The 26,885-nt window shown below is 40.0% G+C and overlaps 2 protein-coding genes across 2 annotated transcripts in view; one reads left to right on the plus strand and one right to left on the minus strand.

Moving 5' to 3' along the window:
• Efhc1 (EF-hand domain containing 1) overlaps positions 1 to 17,237 on the plus strand; it is a 52,657-nt gene extending 35,420 nt beyond the window's left edge. The window contains exons 8-11 of the mRNA XM_015487846.2: positions 4,430 to 4,643; positions 5,047 to 5,194; positions 15,400 to 15,610; positions 17,021 to 17,237. Coding sequence (XP_015343332.1) covers positions 4,430 to 4,643; positions 5,047 to 5,194; positions 15,400 to 15,610; positions 17,021 to 17,092 — 645 coding nt within the window. The 3' untranslated portion in view covers positions 17,093 to 17,237. The remainder of the gene's footprint in view (positions 1 to 4,429; positions 4,644 to 5,046; positions 5,195 to 15,399; positions 15,611 to 17,020) is intronic.
• A 3,875-nt stretch (positions 17,238 to 21,112) lies between these two features.
• Tram2 (translocation associated membrane protein 2) overlaps positions 21,113 to 26,885 on the minus strand; it is a 76,175-nt gene continuing 70,402 nt past the window's right edge. The window contains exon 11 of the mRNA XM_015487847.2: positions 21,113 to 26,625. Coding sequence (XP_015343333.1) covers positions 26,552 to 26,625 — 74 coding nt within the window. The 3' untranslated portion in view covers positions 21,113 to 26,551. The remainder of the gene's footprint in view (positions 26,626 to 26,885) is intronic.

The raw sequence follows: 26,885 nt of genomic DNA on the forward strand, positions 1-26,885 counted from the left end.
CCTTTTTTTTTTTTTTTTTGGTACGAAGGATTGAACCAGGTGCATTTAACTATTGATACACATCCACAGCCCTTTTTAGTTCTTGAAACAGGGTCTCCCTAAATTTCTTAGCACCTTGCTCATTTATTGAGGCTGGCTTCGAAATTGCAATCCTCCTGCCTCAGCCTCCCAGGCCACTTGGGCTTTCAGATGTGAGCCACCAATGCTCAGCTAAACTCAAACATTTTTAAAACCATGTTTAAGGAGGTAAACAATAAGATAGAGAATTTCAGCAAAAACTGAAAACCAAACCAAAAAAGTCTATTTTAGTTTTGAAAAATTGTCATATTGGTAGAATAAAAGAGAAAAGATAGATTCTGAAAAGCATTTGATAAAATTAGTCTCTTATGATTTAAAAACAAATCTTTTAATAGAGAATAAAACATTATTTTTTTAATCTTTTAAAGGCAATCTGCCAAAAATCTACTGTAAACAGTATACATAGTGAGGAAATGTGAGCAGTATACTTCCTGACGTTAGGAACAAGGCAAGACTGCTCTCACACCTATGTTCAACATTGTTCTGGAATTTCTTGCTATGGCAATAAGATAGGAAAGGACAGAGAAATGCATAAGGATTGAAGAGGAAAAAATAAAATTTCATTATCCAAAATTAGTGGTTTTATATGTAGAAAATAAAAATAATCTACATTCTATGTTAGTAAAGTCAATACAAATATCAGTAAACAAAAAAAGTTTAAAATACCATTTACCATAGCACCAAAAATATTAAATTCCTAGAAATAAATCAAACAAAAGGTATATAATACCTAAAACATTATAAAGAAAATTAAAGAAGACCTAAATAAATGAAGGGGCATATTATATTCATTGGTTAGAAATTTCAGTATTACAAAAATATTTGCTCCGAATTTATTCATGATTTCAAAGTTGTGGTAACCAAAATCCCAAAGTGTTTTTACTTTTGCAATTTGACATACCAATTCTATAATTTAGGTGGAGATGCAAAGCATCAATAATAGCCAAAACACTGTAGGAAGGGAATCAGATCAGTGGATTTTCTCAACAAAACATCTCAATGTATTATACAGCTATAGTAATGAAATCAATATACATTTGGTGCAAGGATAGATAATTAGACCAATGGACTAGGATAGTCAGCCCAGAAACAGAGCTATATGTGTAAGATACATGGCAAATATGGCACTACAGAGAGGTTAGGAAATAAGTTATTTTTAATAAATTATATCAGAACAGGTATATCCACATGGAAAAAAAATAAAAATATTTGAACTTTACTTCACACCAAAAATAAAAATTAATCCTGAATAGATTGAAAATTTAAATATGAAAGGTGAAACAATAAAACTTCTTAATGATAGTATAATCTTAATTCGTAGTAGAGAAGATTTATTTAGTAGAAACCAAAAAGCAGTACTTGTTTTAAAAATGGGTAAATTTAACTACATTAAGTTGAAGAATTTCTGTTCCTCAACAAAACAACCAAAAACACACCAAAAAAACAAAAACAAAAACCACCATTGAGAGAGTAAAAAAGGCAAGCTCAGAATGAGAGAAAATGTGTGCTACAGAAATCCTAAGAACTCATATCCAAAATATGTGAAGGACAATCTCAACTCATCCCTTCCTTCCTCTCTTCCTTTCCTCCCTCCCTTTCTTCTCCTTCCTTCCCTTTCCTTCCTTCCTCCCTTCATTCCTTCCTTCTTTCTCTCCCCCACCCCCTCTTTTTTTTTTGTATGGGGGATTGAACCCAGGGGTACTTAACAACTGAGCCACATCCCAGGCCTTTTTATATTTTAGTTTGAAACAGGGTCTTGCTAAGATGCTTGGGGTCTCACTAAGTTACTGAGGCTGGCTTTGAACTGGTGATCCTTCTGCCTCAGCCTCCCAAGCCGCTGGGATTACAGGTGTGTGCCATTGCACCCAGCTCAATTCATTTCTTAACAGGCATTTCATAAAAGAGAATATCAAAAAAGCCTTTAAACATATGAGAAGGTGCTCAGCCTCCTCAGTAATCCGGGAAGTGCCAATTACTACCTCAATGAACTGTTCTCCTTGCCCATCAGAATGATTAGTATGTTGGTGAGAATATAGAGCCATAGGAACTCTCATACTCTCAGTGATACTTCCACTTAGTAAAACAATTTAGCATAGTCCAGAATATCATATTGTGCCAAAATGATAGTATTCTATTTATACACCAAAAGATAAATATGTTCATAACAGTATAATTTATAATAGCCAAAAGTAATAGCCATAATATCCATACTAGACCTAAGTATCTACCTATTAGAGAATAGATAAATAAATTATGGCTAATTTGTACAATGATTTGAATTCTATACAGTGAAAATTAGTGAACTGTAGCCTAAAATATTAGCATGGATAAATCATACGAACATAATTTTGAGAGTACTGGGGATTTAACCCAGGGACACTTAATCACTGAGCTACATCCCCAGCCCTTTTGTCATTTAAGACAGGGTCTCACTAAGTTGCTTAAGTTGGGCTTGTGATCCTCTGGTCTCAGCCTCCTGAACTGCTGGGATTACAAGCATGTGCCGCCATGCCTGGCCAAACATAATTTAAAATGTAAGGTTACAGACACAAATTAATACATACATGTCATATAATTTCATTTAAAATAAGATTTAAAAGCAGTCAAAACAAAACTATTTTGGGATGCCTGTTTGTGATGATAATAAAGAAAACCATAAAACTCAAGATAGTGGCTTTTTTGGTGGGGAAAGGTAGCATATAGAGAGCACTTTCTAGGTTCTGTCAGTGTTCTATTTCTTGACATGGGTGGTGATTACATGGTTGTTCACTTTGTGAAATTCTTTGAGCTGTATATTACGGGTTTTTCTTTGTTTTTGTAGTTCTCTCTTTGTTGTAGTTCATGACAAAAAAAAAACATTTAAAAGAAAGCCATCAGAATTATTAGCAATGAAATAGTGGGTATCTTTGAATAGTCAGGGAAAAAGAAGTGATATTCTTTCTGGTCAAGGTAATTTTCAAATTTTTTTTTTTTTGACTTATTTGCTAAAGTAGAGAACTGTATTTATTAGGCTCCTCACAAAAGTTCTAAAAAAAGAAAGCATGCTGGACAACCAGGGGGAAAGGTGTAGGAGTGAGGTGGGGACTTCAGAAGAAAAGAGGGAAATTAAGTTAAAAATGACCAGAGACAAATATCAATAGGTTCAGTATAATTGAGTTAATATAAGGAGTTCAGACAAGGACACTGGACATGTTGTGAGACAATAAAGTGAAAGAAAGCTAGGCAGGTGATTGTTGCCTAAGTAAAAATCTGCTGGTAAACTGCCTGGGACTCAGAATAGAGTGCTGGCCCAGGAACTTGGGGAAGTGTAAAAACATTAATTTGAGCACAAAAGAAAAACTTTATGCCATTACAAGAGAAAAATTGGTTCTGGTGCATGTCCTGCCTGTCAAAGAAACTCTGAAGACCAAAAACACAGAAGAATCCAATTTGCTCAACAAAGTTTATTTACATCAGGTACTACACATGGTGGATGTCTGATATGAATTTTAGTGTACTATGTTAGGTCCTTTGAAAAATATGTAATTACATTATTCACAAATGAGGAGCAAATCATTCAACTACTCAAATTTTCAATTTCTTTTTTTTTTTTTTAAATTTTGAGACAGGGTCTCATTAAGTTGCTTAGGGTCTTGCTAAGTTGCTGAGGCTGTCCTCAAGTTTGTGATCCTCCTGTCTCAGCCTCCTGAGTAGGTGGAATTACAGGTGTGCACCGCCATGCCCAGTAATATATCATATTTTTTAAAAGTTGTGGCCTGGAGTGTAGCTCAGTGGTAAACTGTATGCTTAGCAAGCTAGTTGAGGACTTGAGGAAGGGTTAGAAGAGCATTAAAAACAGAATTTGAACAGTGATTTTCAAAACAGTGTACATGCCCTCCAAAGGGTATACAAGACCATACAATATGTAATGTTTGTTAAGAAAATATTATTTTGTCTGTTGATTTTATATTCTTTTTTTTTTGGTACCCGGGAGTGAACCCCAAGTCTTTAACCACTGAGACACATCCCCAGCCCTTTTTCATATTTTGGAGACAAGGTCTTGTTGAGTTGCTTAGGGCTTCACTAAATTGCTGAGGCTGGCTTTTAACTTGTAATTCTCCTGCCTCAGCCTCCCATGCCACTGGAATTACAGGCCCGTCACCATGCCTGGCTATCTATATCTTACTTATGAGTGCACTTATTTCATAGCCCCCAATATTTTTATATGTGCTTTGTAATGCATAAAATATGTAGTAGAACTTATGTTTATTGATTGATTTTTATTATATACCTGGCTCTGTAGGAATTTAAATTTGGGGAAACTGGCTAGATTAGGAATCTTCATAACATCTTCTTTTCTTCACCCTTCTAGGAATCCCCTATCCCAGAAGACAAAGACCGCCGATTTATCTTCTCTTATTTTCTAGCCACTGACATGATCAGTATCTTTGAGCCTCCTGTTAGAAATTCTGGTATCATTGGGGGCAAGTACCTTGGGAAGACTAGAGTTATTAAACCATTCTCTGAGGCAGAAAACCCCATCTACTATGGCCCTAGCGACTTCTTCATTGGTGCTGTCATTGACGGTAGGTCCAAACACAGTTCAGAATTTCCCACTGACTGAGTAAATGGGTTCTTCTTAGTTGTAATTTAATTAATTTAAGTTTTGTGAGAGGCAATTAGGTTTTATTCCAGATGAGATAAATCTAGTAGACTTTTATAAGTGGTATAATATCTTAACCTCATTCCTTATCAATTAAACTTTAGATTGGTTGCATTTGTTGGCACTAAATTTTTTACATTAATGCAACCATGTTAGTTAGGTGTTGACAATGGTCTTCCTAAAAGCTGAGAAAAGTACTGCATATTAATTTATACAGCTATTGATAATTCATTAGTCTGGGTGATATCGTTGGAGTGTTAATAGTATTTTATCTCTGATCACATGAGGGAAACAATAAAACTAAGTGTATTGCTACCTCTTTCCAGTGTTTGGCCACCGATTCATCATCCTTGATATAGATGAGTATGTTCTAAAATACATGGAGAGCAATGCTGCCCAGTATTCACCAGAAGCACTCTCGTCAATTCAGAACCATGTCCGAAAGCAAGAAATTCCTGCACCAGAACTAGAGAAGTATGTTTGACTGCCTAGGGTCCTTTTTGGCCTTGGCATATGCAAAATTTCCAGGAAGTAATTCTTGTCAAAATGAATGTGTAATAATATTTTAGATTTTCAAATTTCCCTCATCATATTGGAGTTTATTAGATCTACACAAAAAGTTCCCTGAATTTAGTATAATAACTAGTAACTTGGAACTTTTTCAGCTACATTTATTTAGCAAATAATTATTGAATACCTGTATTTAAGATGCTATCACTAGGTCATTGAGCTTTAGCAATAAATAAAATAGACAAGAAGTTGTTGACATCATGGAATTGACCTTCTAAGCAGCAAGAGATAGATATTAACACAAATAAGTAAATTATACAGTATACTAAGTGACAAATGCCATGGGAAAATAGGGCAAAATGCACATGATAAGGGCTTCTGGATGGGGGAACTGGGTTGTAGTCACTTAGTGTGGATGATTGTACCTTAAGAAAGTGACCTTGAGCAACACTTTGGGGAGTTCACCTGGTGGACATCTGGAAGAATAGCTTGTATAAAGAGTGCAAAGTCTCTGAGGGGTAGCACACACCCAGCCTAGAGTATTCAGGTAGCACTGGCCAGCAGTAGACTAGTGGGAGTAGCTAACATGGAGGGAGGTGAGGGAGAAGAAGAGATTGAATTAGAAAACTAACAAAGGGCCAGGTTGTGTAGGGCCTAACAGGTCTGTGGAAAGATCTTGGTCTTTCTCTGAATGAAATGAAAATCCGTGGGATTTTCTGAGTAGAGGAATAGCAAGATGTGATATATGTTTTAAAAGAATTACCCTGGCTGTTCTATTGAAAATAGATTAGGAAGGAGACCAGCTAAGAGGATCACAGTAGTAGTCCTGGCAAGGCATGATGATGCATGGACCAGGGTGGTGAGTGGAGGTGTGGGAAAAGTGTGGTGATTTCATTATATTTTGAAGGTAGAGCCAGTGTGACTACAGACAGATTATACAGGGGCTGTGAGAAAAAGAGAATAGTTAAGGATACTCTAAGGTTTTTGGCATGAACATCAGGAGGGAAGGACTTGTCATCAACTGAGATGGAAAAATGTGGACTATAGATAGAGGAGGTTTTTAGTGGAATAAAGGTGGGAATTTTGGTTTTGGATATACTAGGTTTAATACTTAAAAGAAATAGCCAAGTAGAGATGTCATATAGACTGTTGGGTATGTAAGTCAGGAGTTCAGGTGAGAGGTCTAGGCTGAAGAAGTCAATGTGGCAATTGTTGTCATATAGATGATATTTTAGGCCATGAGACTGAATGAAATTTCAAAGGGAGTTAGTATAGATAAATAAGTGAATAGCCCAGCACAGTGGTGTAATCCCAGTGACTTGGGAGGCTGAGGCAGGAGGATTGCAAGTTCAAGGCCAACCTCTGCAATTTTTTGAGGCCCTAAGCAACTTAGTGAGACCCTATCTCAAAGTAAAAAAATAAAAGGGGCTGTAGTTCAGTAGTAAAGCATGGGCTCAATCCTCAGTACCAAAAAGAAAAATAAAAAGAAAAAGTGCAGCTAGGCTTTGAGGTCCTCTGATGCTAAGAACAGGAGAAACTGGAAAGGACCACCAGTAGGCAGAAAAAAAGTCAAGAGAGTATGGCAACCTGGAAGTCACATAAAGAGAGTATGGACAGTCCTCCTTTTTCAGTTGTGTGGGACTGGAAACACCATTGAGTGACTGTGAAAAACAACTGTAGTAATACAGGAAAACTTACTATTATTCTGTTAAAAAATTTTTGTCACCATATTAATTCTGATCATTATGTTCATGTAGGGAAACAAAAAAATGGTAAAACTAGTTTTTACTCAGCACATTGTAGTTTAAAACAATGGGAACTGAGAAGTAAAGTATTTTATTTTTGAAAAAAAAGTATCAAGAGTAGTTTGAACAGTGCTTGCCTTGTTCTAATTGTGTAACTTGTGATACAGAGTGAACATGTTTTCTGTGACTTGGCACATTGTCATACTCCTGTTTAAGTTTGGTCAATTTCTAACATTTTTATCATTTTTACCTTCAAATGTCATGAAAGATATTCTAGAATTTCTTTACTGAGGGTAAGTTGTCTCTGAGAGTTCTTCTCACAGCAGTATTTTTATGGGCCTCCAAGGTATTCTCGTCCTTTTCATTGCAACTGCTTTCCTCACCTGTGTCAGTAGCTTCACCTTCATGGAGTTCCTCTGGCCACATATCCACCGTCTTTTGAAAGAAAGCAGCATCCACATTGCCACAGTCAACTGTTTCTTTCATAACTCCATTTATGTTTGACCAGAATTTCACTTTTGGACAATTCCCTCTTTTGATGATCCATTTTTGTAAAGTATCATGTTGCTGTGTCCCCAAGAAAGAGGAGGCAAAGTAGTTATGCACTTGGCTGTGAATGAACTGAAAAACAGATGCACGGGAACCAAGAGACAATAGACTTGGAGACAAGTGATGTGATTGTCACTGATCATAATGTGCATCTGCTATTTATGTTACAATTAGTTCACTAATGACCTGACATAGAAGTTTTTACTTTATGAATTACTCAAGGTTAATAAACTGTGGTAACTTGGATTTGAACCATGTTGTTGAGGGACTGGGTTGTTTTACTAAATGGTGGTGACTGAGATTCATGCATCTTAGAACTGTGCAAATCCAGAACTGTCAGTGTATCAAGGAAGATGGAATGATTTATGTGTCAAATAAGGATTTGGCATTTTGCACAGAATTGGGGAGCTTAGTGAGGAGTTTTAGGGCAAAGAGAGGCATAAGAAAATTTAATGGGAGTGGATTTAAGAGAGAATGGAAAGAGGAATTTTTTACCAGAAGTACAGATAACTCTTTTGAGAAGGTTTGGTGCAAAGGTGAACAGAGAAGGAATGGAGAAGCTGGCAGAGGAAGAAAATTCAAGACAGGTTTGTTTTGTTTTTGCTTTAAAATAGAAGAAATAACAGCATTTTATATATGAAAATTCTGTAAGGGGGGGGGGAAAGAAAGAGAATTGCTAGAGTATGTGAAAGAGTATGGGGGTTAGTATTCAAGACAAGAAGGTGGCTTTAGGTAGAAGCACTAACCCTGCATCTAGGTCAATCATTCTTGAATATTTTGGTCATAGGACACTTTTGAAATCTTAAAAATTATTGAGGACCCTAAAGAATTGTTGTGTATCTTTATTTATATTTAGCATGCAAACTATATCTGAAAAATTTAAATATTAATTTTTAAAAGAAAAATAAACTCATTTCATGTTAACAAAAAAATATAATTTCTGTGGGGAAACAAAATCCTCCATTTTCTCAATCAAAAGCCTTCAGTGAGAAGAATGGCATTGTTTCATACTTTTGCAAATCTCTTTAATGTCTGGTTTTACTAATAGAAGAGAGCTGAGTTTTTATCTGCTTTTTAATTTAGACTTCTATGATATCATTCCTTGTGAATCTTTGGAAAACTCCATTGTGCACTTGTGAGAAAACCTGAGTAAAATGATAAATAATGACCGAATTATTATGAGGATAGTTTTGGCTTTGTTAACCCCCAATAGCATCTTGGGAACCTTCAGGGATCTTGGGATTATTCTTTGAAACATTGTTCTTTGGCAGCAGGCAGTAAGGCAAGGCACCTGGGTACAGATGCTGGTAAGTACTTAGATATGCTTGGGACCCCTCCTGATTGTGCCAGTGAGGTAGTCAGTAGGAAGAATAGAAGTTGTGAAATGCTTTATTTATTAAATATATAGATGAAGTTAAAAATGAATATAAAAATAAAGTGAAAAAGACGTAACATTATTTAATCTCCTAATAAAAAAGAGAGAAAATGCTAATTATAATCCACAGATATATGAAAAAAAATCCACATCAACTGAAAAAATGGATCCTAATTCCAGAGATGTTAAAATATTTGTCTCAGACCTGAAGAAACAGGGCGGCTGTCTAGGAAAGCGGAAGGCTTAGTGGGGACTAAATACCACTAAGGGCCCATCCATGGTCATATTTAATTCAAGTACTTCTCAAAAAACTTTGTTCTGTAATTTCCCCATGTCTGTGCAAATACCAGCAGACAATAGAAAGCTACTTGTTTCAGCAAATTACCTTTTAGAAAAATCACATTTTTGATTTTGTATTGAGAAAAAAAATACCACTGGGGGGGTCAATAAAAATAAAGAAAAATTCAAGTTCTTGGTTAAGAAATCTATTGCTATCCTTGTTTTGATCCTCACTTCTCCTCTCTTTTGATGGGTCAGAGATAAGTGAGAGGGAATTCTTCAAGATATGAATCCAAGTGTCATACCTTCTTTGTCTTCTAACCGTTTCATCTTTGGCTTGTACCTCTCCCATCTTATCATGAATCTCACAGTAAGAAAATACAAATCCTTTATTTGACTAGAGTAATGAAAAGGTATTTGTCAGGCCTGAGTGAAAATTTTTATGTCACATGATAGTTTCAGGAGAAGAAAATTTAGAGTCAGCTATTTGTTTCTCTGAACCAGAAAATTAGAATGGTAGCTGAGTATTGGACTGCATTTTGAAGTTCTGAAATTCTTTTCGGGTCTTGATTTCTCATTGCAGTTTTTTAACTCAGATTTAAGGATAACAAATGCCCATGCTCATAAACCCATGCTCTACACAAAACCTGCATGTTTGACTAGCGTAACACACAAGTCCAGATAGATTATTCTTGTTCTATCTTTGTGTCATTTATGACCTTCAACTTTAAGAGGACCTCCTCTCCTTTCTTTTTCTCTCCTGCCACTTTTCCAAAGGAGAAATTTCCAAATATTCTCATTTGTTTTTCCATTTCCTTAAGTCCCAAGCTCTTCTATATTTTCTTTGCAGTTAGCTTCAAATATGAGATCAAAGTGATCCAGTATTTCCACTCTTTCCTTTATAATGTTTCTATATTATTACTCATTGTTTCTTTACCTTCTTTTGGCAGAGTAAGTAGCTCCTATTTCTCCAAACTTAATTCTTCTATTTGTGTCTGAACCCACATTCTGACTTTTCCAAAATCGAAGCGCTCCTTGTTAATTGCTTTCTTGAAGGTCATTTCTGTTTTCCAGATATAATGGTGTCATCTCATTAATTCAACATATTCTTGAGCTTATACCATATGTCAGACCTTGTAATAAATATATGAGAGAATGGGGAGCTTGGAATCTAGAGCAGGAGCAGGCAAATATCTACTTATAAAGGCACAACTGGGAGATGATTTAGGTTTTGTGGGCCATACCATCTCTGTAACTACCTAACTCTGCCCTTGCAGTGTGAAAGCAGCTACTTGTAAATGAATAGGAGTTCCTGTGTTCCAATAAAACTTTATGCCTAAAAAAATGCAGGCAGCAGGCTGGATTGGCCTCTGTGCCAGTTTCCTGATCCTCTAATCCAGTATTTGGCCTTCCTGACTTACGTATGTTAACCACCCACTTTTGACGCCCTCTTTTTTAAGTTCTGGAAAGCTAATTATTCCTACCTCTCTTAAAGCCTATTTTATGTATCTTTTTCCTACTTACTTCTAGTAGGCTGGTGTTTCTCCAGGTCCAGTTTTTGGTCCTCTTGTTTGCCTTCTTTAAACTCCCTTAACATCACACAGTGTGTGAGGTGCTCTCCATGCTAACCATTCTCCGGAAGGAATTTCTACATTTCTGTCTGCTGTAGGTTCTAGGTATTTTGTCCATCTGAATCATTGGCACCTCACACTTTGTACAACAAAAAAGTCATTGTCATTTTCATCTTTCCAGCTCACCTGCTTTTGGCCCTGTTCTTTCTTTCTGCCTATCTGTCCCATGGAGTTGAGATAGCAATGAATTGTGACGACACATAAAACACCAACATAATGATGAGAACACATGAGGCAGTCAGTAAATGCTAATTCCCCTCTTAATGCAATCAATATCTTGATTTGAAACCTTGGAGATAACCTTGACCTCTTCTATTTTGCAGCACATCCAATACACTGTGTTCTTTTGTTTTATTCTATAATTTCTTGCCTCTGACTTCTTTTCCTTCTCAACACCATTTCCTAATTTAAAGCTCTCTATCAGTTAGAAGTTACATTTGCTGCACATGATAACTGCAATAGTAACAACACAGCAAACTTACATCAGCTTAACCCAGTGGAGTTTGATACTTCTCATGGAACATTATGTCTGGAGGTAAATAGACTCAGGCTGGTGTGGGGGCTTTATAATGCCATCAGAGACCTGATGTCTCACTCTCTTCTCAGCTTTCACAAGTACCATTTGTCATCATGCTTTTCACTCTGTGGCCACAAAGTCATGTTGCGTCTCTAACTTTACATCTATATTCCAGGCCAGAAAAAAGGAAAGGGCAAATGGTAAAAGGCCAAAGAACTAGATCCAGGTGTCGTGACTCACACCTCTAATTCCAGCAGCTCAGGAGGCTGAGGCAGGAGGCTCACAAAGTGAAAAGCCAGTCTTAGCAACTTAGTGAAGCCCTAAACAACTTAGTGAGACCATGTCTCAAAATAAAAAATAAAATAGGTTGAGGATATGGTTCAGTGGTTAGGTGCCCCTGGATTCAATCCTTGGTACCAAAAAAAAAAAAAAAAAAAAAGAAAGAAAAAAAGAAAAAGAAAAGAAAAAAGGAACTCGGTTAAGCACTACCATTTGTTGTGTCACTGCTGTGTCAGGCAGTATGTCATTTATATGTTATATTTAATTCTGATAAGAGTGTTTGTGAGATGGTTTCCTTTAACTGCCGCCCCTCCCCCACCTATTACAGATGAAAGCACTGAGTTGCAGAGCAGTTAAGGAACTGGATGAAGATTATGCAGCCTTAAAATGGCCAAGCTGAGATTTTGAACCAGGTGCTCTGAGTCCAGAGCCCAAGTTTTGTATTACAATCTTTTTGCTTTTCCAGAGAAAAGCACCAATAAATCAGGCACGTTTTCACTTAGTAAAACTCTTGGCCATAACCGAAGCTCCCTGGGCCAGTGACTGCCTGTCCTGGGATGGGTTTACCTTTACTGGGGCAAAGGGGAGGTATGGGTTACAGATCAAGAGCTAAGGTCACGCCAGGAGGTCTACACTGAGTCTTTGCAATAGAAATGGCCACTTAAAGCTCTGACACATTATTAGAACTGCCTTCCACCAAAAGAAATACTGTAGGAAAGGGAGAATAGGATTTCAGACTATTTACTTAAGAAAATACATTAGTTCCACTCAGTTCCTGCTAAGTAGAGGACTTGCCAGGGTGCTTGTAGCAGAATATTCTAAGAGCAGACTGAAAAATCATTAACATTCATCTTACCATCTTACCCATGGGATCACTCTATAGAACACACATTCACTTTTATGGAAAGTAAAGGTAGAGCATTGGAGGGCTTGGAACAATTTTTATCCCACGTATTGGGTTCTCTAGCCACCTCTCAGTAGGCAGTTCCTGCTAAGCATAACTAGCAGGCCCCTGAGTTCCATTTTAAAAATTTATTTATTTATTTATTTATTTTTGTTTTAGGTGGACACAATATCTTTATTTTCCATTTTTGACCCACGGGAGCAACAACTTGGCCTACGAATTGCTGCTCCCTTATAGAATGGGCCCTGGCTTGTGCCCTCATAATAAATTAGGGGCTCTAACTTTAACTATGCCTGCCTTAAACAATACCACTCCTTGCCATCTATCTCTGCATATATTCCATCTTGTTCAAAGGTTGCTGATGCCTGGGCATTTCCCTGATGTATGAAAGGAAATGGACATCTGACATCTTCAGGGAAGGAAGAAGTATTGTCTTTGTTACTCGTCATTTTTCCCAAAGTGATTGGATGATGATCACATTTTGACTTAATATGCTCCATGGCTCTAATTCCTGAAACTATGTGCAGAATGAGGTTTGAATAGTTTGTGACACTAAAATAGTTCCTTGACAATCATTTATAATTTAGTATACATCACTGGAATTACACCCATCAGTTAAACATAGTCTGCTTTTATAATACATAATGCCATAGGTCATTTAGTTACTGGTTATTTTTATGATGATTTTTATTGTTTTGCCATACTGTAAAAATAACATGTTCACGTTTTTTAAATTAAGGGAGTAAAATTTTTTTATTGGTTATTTAAAACATTACAAAGCTCTTGACATATCATATTTCATACATTAGATTCAAGTGGGTTATGAACTCCCATTTTTACCCCGTATACAGATTGCAGTATCACATCAGTTACACATCCACGTTTTTACATATTGCCATACTGTGACTGTTGTATTCTGCTACCTTTCCTATCCCCCCTCCCCTCCCCTCCCCTCCCATCTTCTCTCTCTACCCCATCTACTGTAATTCATTTCTCTCCCTTGTTTTGTTTTGTTTTTTCCTTTCCCCTCACATCCCCTTATATGTAATTTTGTATAACAATGAGGGTCTCCTTCCATTTCCATGCAAATGCAAATAAATATAAGCAAAAATATGTTGAAAATCTCATATCCCAGAGATGACTTCTAATATTTTGTTTTTTAATATGCATATGAAATATACTAATTCTATCATACTATTTAACTGACTTTACTTGATAGCCTACCATAAATATTCCTGATATTGTGAAATATTTTATGGAACATTGATAGCTTAATATATTTGGGGTAGACCTTATACTCAAATATTCCATCTACTACTTACTCCATCCCCCATAGGTGACTTTGTTTTCTTTTTTTTAAATTATCTTCCCAGAGTTTCTTTACATAATATAGGCAAAGTTGAATATATATTTTTATTCTCCCATGAGTTTTACACAAAAGCTAGCACTTTGTTTTCATACTCTAATACCTCAATTTTCTAACAATCTTCCACTCTCTGCAGCATTGTTGATGGCTTCATTATTATTCCATTACTTGATTAAAGTATTTTAACCAATTTAGTATTTTTGGCTATTTAGCCTATCTAAAAACATTCTCATAGATTTATCTTTTCATACAATCCATGATTATTTCCCTAGGATAAATTATTTGGAATTCTTTGCTTGACCATTTGCTCCTTGTTTAAAATGACTCCTGAAAGATTATACCACTTTATATCTCTCCCAGCAACCATCAACAGTAGGTAAAAGGAACTTAATTTAAAAGAGGCTAGTTGCAACAGTGAACTTTTTGAATATTATATACAAGAAAAAATAAGAATAGAAATTCAGTGGGTTAGTGGTTTTGAAGTCATGGCAGGAGAGGGATTCAGTAAGAGGTAGTCAGGCATCCTTGAAAGAACATGTTGGAATGGAGTAAGACGTGAGTTCTGGTCTTGCCTCTGATGTGAATCTGGGATAGGTCTTTAAGTCTGTTTTCCAATCACTGAAAAAGGGAAGAATGCTTACTGGGTTTATCTGGGTTCATTTTGTTCTAAAAGAATTTATGAATATGTGGGAAACTTTTCTAGCTCTAAAATTCCTCAATTTTGTAGCTGTTGCTTCTTGTTCAAAGGAAATAAAAATTGAGCTTCTACTTAGGGTGCTGTGTTTTGAAGGGACAGGCCTTCCTCTTCCTAATGCTCTGTTATTAATTTCTCTTCATTTCAGTAAAGGCTAAGCTTAAACTTCTCACCACCACATAGGGCAGCCCCTTAACTTCCATAGATGAGCCTTCACAAAATTCAGGGAGAATTGGAGAAAGAAAGTTAAAACTACAAGAGATTTCTGGCTGCATAGTTATATGCATATTTTTAAAACACTCAGACATTTATTTTTAGATAGGTAATGTTAATCTGCAAAGCAGGAAGAGACAATCATGTGGTTCCTGTAAATACCAAATTTGGGATGGCGGTGGTATTAGCTTTGGCTCTTTGTGGTGCAGTGATTTAACATATGGCAAAAAGAGAGGCAATGAAAAACTGCCCCCTGTCAGGCCTTCCCAATGTGGGCATTGGTCATCAGCCAGCTTCCATGGGCAAGTGTTCTACTGGTCAGCTCTTTGTCAAAGCTGTTTGTCATTAGAAGCTTCCCTGACTCCACCAAGTGAGAACTTTGGTCACTGAGATAAGATTGGTCAAGAATAAATACCATGTCCAGGGCTGGGGATGTGGCTCAAGCGATAGTGTGCTCGCCTGGCATGGGTGCGGCCCGGGTTCGATCCTCAGCACCACATACAAACAAAGATGTTGTGTCCGCCGAAAACTAAAAAATAAATATTAAAAATTCTCTCTCTTAAAAATAAATAAATAAATAAATACCATGTCTAGTCATGTCCTTCCTTTCTCTACAGCAAGCAAGCTAAAGAGGAGCCAGGCAAGCAGGAACTGGAAGCCTTAATTGACACAGTCCAGAAGCAACTGAAAGATTATTCATGCAAAGATAACATACATGAAGCATTTCAAGCTCATGACAAGGAAGCATTAGGATATGTGGACAGAGAGATGTTCTTTAAAATCTGTGAATCCTTTAACGTCCCAATTGATGACTCCTTGGTTAAGGAGGTTGGTATGAATTTCTTTTGGGGGTTGATTGTAGAGGCTAAGCACCAATCATTGTTTCCTAAAGGCAATTGTATGTGTATTTTATTTTAAATGAGGGAGATTTAGGATATTCCAATCATAACTACTGTCCTTGATTATGGTATTTTCCCCGATTCTAGCATTGGCATCCTTGTTTAATTTCTGTTGAAGGGCTTCTCAATAAGTGGGCCTGGGACTAGATAGCACAGAGTGTTGATAGACCAATACGTCAGGGCTGAAGGAAGGCAGCAGAGATGACCCTGGATGGGGAGCTGCCAGGAGGAGACCCAAAGATCAGTTGATTGAATAGGATGGTGGAAAGCCTTTAATGCCCTTCACAGCCAACGTGTAGCTTAGCCCCTCAGTAGGGCTAGCATGTGGACACAAACACTGCCCAAGCAGTATGTAAAGGGTATGGTCAGCCACAAATAGACAAAAGGCAAGGAAGTTCTTCTCCTAGAATTTTCATAAATCAATTAAGTTTCATGCTGTTCCTTCATTACTAATTCCTTTAGTCAGGGTTCCCCTGAAAGTCAGAACAAAATCCATCCCCCTAACACATTTGCCAAGGACTCTGGCTTACTATCTTCAAAATATTCACACTAAGAACATTGAAGTTCTATAGCCCTTCTTGAAGATATTTAAGCAAAAACCAAGTTCAGAATTAAAGATTCATTTAGGAAAGGATTTTGTTTAGGGCTAAAGTGACTAGGTTATAGATGAGTAGTTTTTATGAACAGGAATATTAGCAAGGAGTAGAGGCGGGCAGAAAGAAGGGTATTTGTTCATGTGGGCCAAGCGTCCAGTTAACTCCCCATACCTTAGATTGACAGCATGCCTACTTTGATTTTTAGTAATTTATACCATATGACATGGGAACTGACTTGGGAGAGAGGAATGGCTGTCATTGGGAAGTGGGACAGGGAAGGGAAAGGTGGGGTAGATTTGCACATGTCTTACAAAGACAACCACAGGAAATCATTCTGTTATCAGTCACAGCTGAGTTTCAGGGGACACAGTATAAACAGTAATAGAACTAGATTCTTTTATTAGGTTGCAATATTAGCAACCTACTATATAAGAGTCTTATTTCCTGGTAGACAAAGGCTTCTACTTGAAACAATTTGCTTTGGAAATGACAGCACCCTTATAAATATGGGTGATCATCTTGAAATCTTGGGCAGGTAATTTATACCATCCAACTTTGGTTTCATTAAGTTGAAGATGATGGCAATGTCTGACCTACCTACAAGGTTCATAGGATCATTTATGAATCAACTGAGGATATAAAAACTGAACTTTGGGTTTACAAAGGTGGGGGATAAGTGTGCTCTGCAGTTAAGTTGAAGGAAGCCCACCTGTCTCATTTGTTCTCTTTGCTCTCTTCTGCAGTTAATCAGGATGTGCTCTCATGGAGAAGACAGAATTGACTATTATAACTTTGTTCGTGCTTTCTCAAACTGATCTGGCTGATGAGAGAATACAATATAATTTTTTTATGTTGGAGCCACAATTGGAAATATATCTTGTAGAGCTCCTGAAGTTATATTTCTTTTTTGATTATATTTCACTTCTCCAAAAAATCTCAATTAAATTGGTTTTTATAGGATTAGTGCCTTATTTTGGGTGGTTGGGGTATTGTCATGGTTAATTTTATGTGTCAATTGACTGGGACACAGACTACCCAGATATTTCATCAAACATTATTCTGTTTTTGATTCAGAATACATCTGAATTGGTAAGCAAAGCAGATTGCCTTCCCCAAAGTGGTTGGGCCCAACTAGTCATCTGGACAAAACAAAATGGCTGACCCTCCCCTGAGTACTAGCAAATTCCTCCTGCCTGACGGCCTTCAAACTCAAACTGAAACAACAGTCCTTCACCTTCAGGCCTCAGAAAGGAGCTACACCATCAGCTGTCCTAAGTCTCAGGCATTTGGACTCAGATTGGAACTATAGCCTCAGCTCTCACTCAGCTCTAGCTTGCCAACTCACCTTCAGCTTAAGGAGCTTAGGCTCCAAAATGCGGATCATTTCTCATGGTAGTAATCATTTATACTATTACTCATTTCTTTCTTTGTATATGTCTATACACATACATACACATTCTGTTGGTTCTGTTTTCTCTGGACAACTGTAACAGATATAGCATGATTAAGTGCAGGATGAATGAGAATTTTCTAGAAACATTTGGGATATTGAAAATAAGTGCATAGCATTGATGTTGCTGCCAGCCAATGGCCCCCACCACTACCTACCTGCCTGTCCAGATATTGTAGAGAAACATAGTATGTGTTTTTAAAACTCTGGTTCAAGGCCCATTAGTTGACCTGCATTTTTAAAAAATGGAATATAAAAGATCGGTGTGGAACAAATGTAGAGTATGTATTTTCATGAAACTTGTTTCCTGAGTATATTTGATGGGTTATGAAGGAAAATGTTTTTCTTGATGTGGGTGCTGTTTTAAAAAGTAGAAAACTTGCTCTTTTAGAGCGTCTGGCATTAAGATAGTGGGGGAAGACTGATAGCAGTTGTTGGCTCTCTAATGAGTTCTAAATGACTTTCTAGCCAGTGCTGCTCTTTAATCGAAGTCAGTTACCAACTTCATCTTTTCAAATGCCATCTCAAATTCTTCTGCGCCACCCAAAATATGGCATGAATGAGGATGGAGTTACACAGGACCAAGGATGCCTGGGCCTCCTCACAATTGCTGGGAAGCTGCCCTCGATCTTTCCTTCCCTAATGAGCTGTTACCTTTAACCAGTTTAAAGGCTGTAGATGCATTGTTGATGCCTCCTTTTGCTCCAGGTTTTTATCTCAGGAAGAACCCATACTTTGTTTCCTTCAGTCATTCATAACTATTTTAAAATTCTCAAATATTTAAAAAGTCCACTTCAATCTTTAAAAAATACTAAATTCTATCCTGTTTTCCCAGCTCAGTCCTGCCTCAGGCTTGGAAGCCATTAGTAGAGTGTATGTGTTGGGACAGGAAAAGTCCTTTCTCTGGCTTTTGTTCCCTTTGTCTCTATTCAGGCCAGCTGCTGTTTGGGCCCAAGTAGGATCTAGGAAGGGTTAGAGGGCAGAACCAGAGAAAAGGGAAACTTTTCATTTCTATCAGGTAATGTCATCATAATTTGGGTTGAAGGCTGAGTAACGTATGTCCAAAGCCTATCACTTTCTCCAAGGACACTGTGTGTGTGTGTGTGTGTGTGTGTATTCTTAGGGCACCTTCACACAGGGAACCTCCTTGTGCACCATTCTCAGATGCAGATGGTCTAGTAGCCAACTGACTGCCCTGCTGTAACAGTCTGCTGCCCAGGCTCTTCATCTGTCAGAATGGGGCCCTTTCAGCCCTGCTAGGGTATGCACTCATGCTGAAAGATTCTCTTGGTTCTGCAGTTAGGTAGCTATCCTTGAGACTTGTTTTAGATGAGAATCAGGCACCCCAAATCTTGTGCTCTCCAAACTCCAAGAGACACATCAAACCACATCTGTTAAAGTCATCCCCATCCCATCTACCCCTTACTTAGCTTGCAGACCTGCTATATCCTGATGCCCTTTTCAGAAGTCTACAGTCTCCAATCCATTCTCCATCATCCCTGCCTCTTGAGGAAGACAGAAGCTCACAAAGGCTTTGGGTCCCTCCAATGTAAATCTTTCATGGATCAGCCCAATTGGCAGCATGTGGAAATACTTACCAATTTTTGTCCTCAACATTGGGCCTTAGCTGAAATGGAGATTTAGGAACATCCCCCTCTACCTGCCCTTTGAAATCCAAGTGTTCGTAGACTTTCTAACTCTTTTTATTTCCCTTTATCTTTTCCACCAGATACAAGAAATATCTTTCTATTCAATTACTGAGTACTAGGATTAAACTTTCAGCCCCACTACAATTGTTAGAAGCATCTCAGCTAGCTTGAATAAGGTTTATATATTCCTCAAGCTTGCTTTCTACTTCTCACCTGGCCTCCCTTCCCAAGCTCACCCAAGATTGAGAAGCTAAGATCTGACAGCACCATCACAAGGTATGAGCACTACCTCATGAAAGACCCTAGCCAGCAGGGCATTTCTTTGGTGTCCTCACACTGTTCACCCGTTAAGTTTCCACAAGGCAGCAACTTTAGGAATCACCAAAATCAGAGCGAATCATTTTCCTACTAAAATCCTGAATGGCAGTGCAGCCATTAGATGTCACTAATTACCATGTGCCACAGTTACAGCTGGGCTCAGGTGAAGGAAGACAGCAGAGTTAGCCTACAGCAAGCAATATTGTAGGAAGAAATGGCCATCATTTCCAATTGGCCACCAAGGAGTTTAGTCAGAAATAGAGAATTTCCATTACCAAGTAGCACTGGCATTGGAGGCACACTGGAAGCCACAGCTATCAGCTTTAACTAAAGGATACGTCTAAGACTCGTGAGGGTGATTTGTGGATTCAGGGCTAATCATATCTTTTGGAGGAAGATAGTCTGTGAGGTAGCCACTACTGACTGACCTGAGCTGGCACCCTGTCTATACCACTAGGGGGCCTTGAAAATGCCACCTAATAATTAGGTGTAGTAAACCCATGTCTTTGAGGGTGTTTGGGACCAACAAGTGGAGAAGACTTCTCTAAATGTTTCCAGAGAATCGAGGTTCACTTAGGTAAGTGACTCCCGAATATCTTGCTGGCACCCAAGTATGAACAGGTTCACTTTAAAAAAATGTTTGACAGCTTTACTTATTCCATGAACTTAGTATTCACTATCACTATTTCCTATAAAACAAAAACAAAACCCCTAGCTAGGTCACCTATCTTCTCTCATGAGGGAGGTTAAGTGCTGGAGTCACCTAGTTTCTCACACACAGCAGGACTCCAACTCAAACCTGCCAAAGCTCCTCTCTCCCCGATTAGGTCCACTCACCTTCACCTCAAGCAGATGCTCTCTGGTAATTCTCACACCCTGTGGATGTCTATGACTAACTAACTGAAGCTCATCTCCTGAGCTTCAGCTACAGGAAACAACAGGCCATATAAGTGACATCAAAAATCCTAAGTGCCCACCATTACTACTAAAACTGGGATGTCTTCTAGTCAGCACCAACATACTTGGTGGCACTGAAGCCTATGTCCTCTAAGCCAAATGACATCATATGATAGCAGGCATTAAGCATAGAGAGCTTCCTTCTGGAGCCGCCTGCTCACAAACCCCATGCTAAGAAAATCCCCTTTTCTACTTTACTTGTTATAGATTGAATTAAAATGATACATATTACCACCCAGCACTTTTTATAACTGATTCTCCATCCTTCATTCCAATTCCCTGATTCATATCACCACAGTGAACAAATATATCTCAAGAAACACAAGAAATGACTATGGAGTGAAAAGTTTTACACATGAGGGCTAAAACTGATGTAAAGTCACTTGTCAAGTAAACCAACATAAGTATCCAGATTAAAAAGCACTCCTACATAGAGGCATGTCAAGTTATTTCAGAGACAATTAAGACTGATAATTCTATGCCTTTTATTCAGTTATTACAGAAAATATTTGATCATTTGTTTCAAAATGTACATTAAAAAATCCATACAAAACTGTAATTTGTTTTAAAACCAGACAGAAACAGTGGAAAAAGGATTTTGAAAAAAGTTCACCAAAAGTAAAATAGACATCCCTCCCCCCAACCCTTTTACATGAAAGCATAAATACGGCAGGTACAAATTTTCCTTGAGTTCCTTGTGGAAATTTGGTCCATAACATGAACAGGCTAAAGTAGAAAAACAAAGACAACTTGTCCACATTTGCATTATGAGTTGCTCAGGGCACCAGCAGCCTCAGTTCATCCTTCAGATGTTTATTTCAGAGGAACTGAAAAGTGAGGTTTGTAGTCTCAATACATAAACACTCGAATCTGCACCCAACAGGACGGTGGTACTCACTCCCACAGCCAGACCTGCTCAGACCTCAGGGCTCTCCACCCAGGGCTGATTCTCCATCCTCTCCATGTGCACAAGAAACTCTGAAACATTTTTACAGAGTGATGGTGACACCACGGGCCTCACACAGATTGTTATTCCCAGACGCTGACTTAGGTCCCATCCTGAGGATGTTTTTTTCTCCTTTTCAACAGATTTTTTATTTTTAAATATAAAGACTTCTAAGATGATGCCACACGTTCTACAAGAGGGCCACAGAAACCCACCCAGCATCATGAGTGACAGCAACATGGGGAAATGGCTGACATTTCTTCTGTAAGGGATTATGACTACCCCTGCCAAAGGTCCCTCCTCCCCACCTATTGCAGGGCAATGTAAGGGACAGAAAGGCCTGTGGAAAAGACCACGGGCTGGGAGGGTTATTGCACAACCCGGAAGGGTGGGAACAGGCATGCAGGCAGGTGAGGGGCAGGGAGGAGGTTGTGGCTACTAACCCACAAGGTCACCCCGATCAGGAGCTGTGGCGGTTCTGCAAGTGCTGGACTAAACTCTCTGTCAAACAGGTAAGGAGTTAGGTCTCTGGACCAGGAAGTACAAGTAAACACCTTCCACAAACTTTCAGAAGTGAAATAGATCAGAAGAGGTTACAGCAAGGGTGCCCTTTGTTTCTAATATGGGGTGAGAGGAGACAAAGGTCAGGGCTTCTGTGTGAGGCAGGGTACAGGGGCTGCAGGGGTAGTGCTGGAGCCTCGGTGCTTCCCTTCACAAGCACAAGGCACAGGTGCCTGCCCTTGGGCCACTCACAGGCTTCTATAGCCCTCCAGCAGGCCAGAAGTGAGCCCCTACAGGGAGAGGCAGAAATGAAGCAGATAACACAGAGCCTACTACTATGTGGGGAGGGTGTCAAAGTAAATGAGGAAAAACTGTCGGTCCGTGTCCCTTTTATATGTACTGTACTGAGTGAGGTATGATGGTGTCCTTGGCTGCATATGCTCAAAGCCCAGAGCCCTGGCAACTGGGGGCTGGCCATACAGTACAAATGAAGGCCACACGGCAACATAAGGCACTTATTACACAAGAACAGATCTGCTTAAGACAAGCACAAAAATTCTACGGGGGTTGCCAAACACTAAAAGGCTACGTAGAGCCTGCAAGTCTGAATGCTTTTTATCTTCAGGGCTGTGCTGATCCATCCATCTCCATAAAAGAGGACATGAGTGGGAGGTGAGGCCACAAAGGAGGCGTGGTCTTTTCTAGCCTCTCAGGAGGTGTAGTTAATACTCATGCAAACAGGGAGAAGGTGGGAAGCTGGTGAAGGCTTCCTCACAGTGGACCACGGGCCAGAGGGCTCCAATTTATTCTTAGGTTTTTCAAATGAACTGATGGTTCTCCAGTAACCACCACTCTCTCTCCTGAGGAAAAAGACTGTAAGCTCAGGAGCAGGAGAGGAGAAAGACCACCCAACTGCCCTGACTCTCGGGCCCTCAGCCCTTTCCATCAGTGGAGAACAGAGGCCATAAGGGTTTAAGATCCACTTGAGACACTGAAGCCCTTAGACATTAGGGAAGTTAGTTATGTTCAGACAATCCTACCTTTTCCCACCCCAGATATAGGCAAAATAAACAGGAAAGACTGACACCTATCAAAGAAATGCAAACCAAGGCCTTCCACAGCCAAAGGTGTTGGCAAGCCTCTTGTAATTAAAGCTTCCATGGTATGTAACTTTACATTGTGGAATTTTTGGAAGGCATGCAACCTCTTTCTTATTTACCACTGAGACAAAAATCCAGGGGTACTGAGGAAAGAGGTCTGAAAACCTAGATGCACAAACCCACCCCTGGCTTTAGGGTCCCAGGGATTCCAGTCAAGGGAAACACTGTGAAGGTGGCCAGAACACATGTCTCTTTTGATTTAAGTGGTGGTAGACTCCCTTTTCCCCCAGAACCATACACTACCTTCAACAAGAACACATGAAACTTATTAATAGTGCAGCTATCAGAGCCTGGAAGGTAAAAATAACTTTCCCATCACTGAACTTGGGAGAATTGGCAGCAGGGGCTCCTCTATCCACCAAAATGGCCTCCCTCTCCTACCACTGCCATCTGCTGGCATCTGAGTGCAGCTGTACCAGTCAGGGATGTTGAGAGGCAGTGACTGAGGTAGATGAGCATCTTTTCTTTTGCCCTTGGCGGATGGTGCTAAGCTGCCTCTCCAGTGGAGGGGTCTGCAGGGCCTGCACAAGTGGCTTGGTGCTTTGGGGACAGGATAGACTAAATAAAAATGAAAACATAGCCACAGTGCCCAAGTTAGTACAAGCTAGCCCAACCTGCTCTCAGGATCAAGTGGAATTGAGTTATTTAAACTCTGGCAACACGGTTTGTGTCAGCTTGCCAAAGTCTTGACTTTGCTGTGACATAAATGTGCCAGGGAGGCAGGTGGGGGAAGGAAATACCCTAACATTAACCTCTAAGCATCCACAAACATCCCTGAAGCCCAGGATGGCAAGATGTCAGGAAGGAGAGGAAGATTATGGAAAAATGCACTTTTAAAAAAACTGATCTGCTTTCTAAGGGTACTAAAAAGAAACCCAGGGTAGATCTTTCCAATTCCATGTTTACCCCATGGTCTCAGAGGTTTTTCTTTTAATGCAGAATAAGATTATACAAACTCCCATGACTGAACCAACCCTTGTCCTTTAGGAAACACTCTAAGTTGACCCCAGCCGCAAGGTTCATGGTACCACGGCCAAGGCATGATACACCAGCAGCACTGGAAGCTTGCAGGAGATGTAAGAAACATGGAGCCATGTATCCCGGGACAGAGCAATGAAAACCCACATACAGGAGAATGGGGGTGGCTGGATCCAGGACTTCAGATCTCTGCTCACTACCACATCCCTAGGCCTCAGAACACTGCAAGCATGCTCTAAGTATCCACTGGGGGCATGACTCAGCAGCTCAGTCTGACTCACCTGAGAGTAAGAGACCTCCTACAGAAGGCTGGTGAGGCTATGACAGCCTGGGAAGAACCCAGAAGGTCATCTGAGCCAATGCGGGAGGAAGGTGGGTTTAAGAGACTGCTGGCTGGGCTCAATACTCTCTCCATGAGTAGTTCCAGGCCAGGTAAGCATGAACTCAGTTACTGTCTATGTAAGGGCTATTGGCCTGAAGTGGCAAGGGGGTTTCAGATCAGCTCTGCTGAGTCAATACCAAGCTACCTGCTTACCAACATTCTTCTGTGCAGCCCAGGGAAGGAGAGGAAGGTTAGAGGAAAATGCACACTCTCAAAAATATTGTGCTACTTTCTAAGGGCAATCAAAAGAAACCAAGGGCAGTCTTTCCAATTCTGTATGCTTACCCCAGACAGAGATGGAAGTCTACAGTGGTGTTTGGAAACAGATCCCTTGGTTACTGGTAACTTAAACTTCGTCTACAATGTTCTCCAAGTGACTTGGAGAAGGGGAACTGCCTTGATGAAAAAACCCTTGTCCTCATTTTTGGATAAAAATCCAAGGTCTGATCTCTACCATGATGTCAAAGAGAGGGCCAGTATGCTAGGTGACATAAGCATTCCTGTGCCACCAAGAACTGCTCCCTGTCGCCTCAGCACAGGGCTCAGGGGTTCTTAATCAGGACCTTTTCAAGCCTACCTCCCCTTCAGAAAGTCCTCGTAAGACAGCTTAAGGACCTGGCAGCCTTGTCTTCAGGTGGAGGGGACAGGAAAGAACATCACAGGGAAGGAGACAGAAGACTTCTATCAACAGGGCTCTTCTGCTCATCCTCATCCAGCTAGAAGAGCGACTCTTGAGTCAACCCTAGCTGTAGTTGTGCTCAATAAACATCAGCAAGCGACAAGGATTCCAAAGAACACTCACAAGTTAGGCCAGAGGGCAGATGGCCAGGTGACCCTCTCTGGGGCACCAGGGGACTGGTGTAGGGTGGAGCCCTTGAGGCTTAGTGTTTCTGCAGCTACAGAGATGAAGTCAAGGTAGAAAGTTTGACCTGACAGGGTTGGCTGGTTCTGGACTCCAGACCAGTGCATCTCAGGCAGGTTTGCTAACTGTTTGGTTTTGAGTGCTGGTGAATGGTTGAAGAAACAGCAGCAGCTGGCATTGCTGGAGAATGGCCCAGGCTGACTCCTGTGTCTCCTGTCGTGTTACCAGTCTGCCTGCTGCTCGGCATGCTTTGCTCTTGCTCTACAAGTGGGAAGACTTGTCCTCCTTTAGCACTTTCCTCCAGAGTGAGTACAGGCTGGTTTCAATACAACTCCAGCACGAGAAGCCCTCTGGAGTCATGGGACCCAACAGAGTTAATACCATCCTCCTGGATCATGTTGCCATGTCCCAAAGCCAAATGCCTCGGCACTCACAACCAGCAGTGGCTGCTGTGCCTCAAGATGGCGTGTGTAGAACTGGAATCAGACATCTCATCAGTTAATCAGCACCAAGGAGATTACGATCCAAGAGGGCAGGCCTCTCCTCTTCCTGCCCATCAGCATAAGGACCACCAAGGGGCCTGCTACCAGCCCCACGTGAAGCTCCTTGGCACAAGGCTTCCATATGGACAGGTCCTGGGAGTGATGGACAGGACCACAATCTTAGCTCCCTCCCATGGTAAAAACCAGACACAGAAAAATTGCACGTTAAAGTGAAATAAAGAAGTAAGAAGAAAAAGCAGCAGCCATGAAGGAAGAGAAAAAAGAGGTGAGCAGAAGAATAACCATGAGGATCTAGGTTTCTAGAAAACCCAACATAGGACAGAGGTGAGGCCGTAAGTGGCTTGAGGGAGTGACAGAGGAAGATTTTTGGCTTTATTGAGAATGGTTTATGGAAGAATAAGAAGAGAAAGCCAAGAAGAAATAGAAACCCCCCCTCTCTGAAGACAGGTTTCTGCTATTTGAGACGGAGCATGTCAAGGAGGAAGGAGGAGGCAGTGTTGGGGGCCTGGGTTCCTTGCCTCCCTGTTGGGCCCCCACCAAGAGGATTCCTGTTCTCAGCACTTTGGCCTTAAGGAGACTTGAGTTTCTTAGTCCGTGGGGATGTTCCATTCTCTGCTTTCACAACTCCATTTTCATGATAACCTGGGAAGTGGAAAGAGACAGACATATGTGGGGTTTCTGCCAGGACTGAAGCAGGAGAACGAAGGATCGGGGCATATCAAGGAGTGGGGCCACTCAGCCCTCCTGATGCACCCCCAAGAGCCAAAGTGGGCATTGGGCAGCAGTTTCCTATAGCAAACAGAAGTGTTGACAGCTCTGGGTAGGTTTCTGCTTTCCCCAGTATCTTAGACAAATGGCTCCATTTGAGGTGCTAGGTTACTGATTGTGCTTAAGCCTGGGGG

Source organism: Marmota marmota, unplaced genomic scaffold (assembly GCF_001458135.2).
Source record: "Marmota marmota marmota unplaced genomic scaffold, marMar, whole genome shotgun sequence".
Taxonomy (NCBI): domain Eukaryota; kingdom Metazoa; phylum Chordata; class Mammalia; order Rodentia; family Sciuridae; genus Marmota; species Marmota marmota.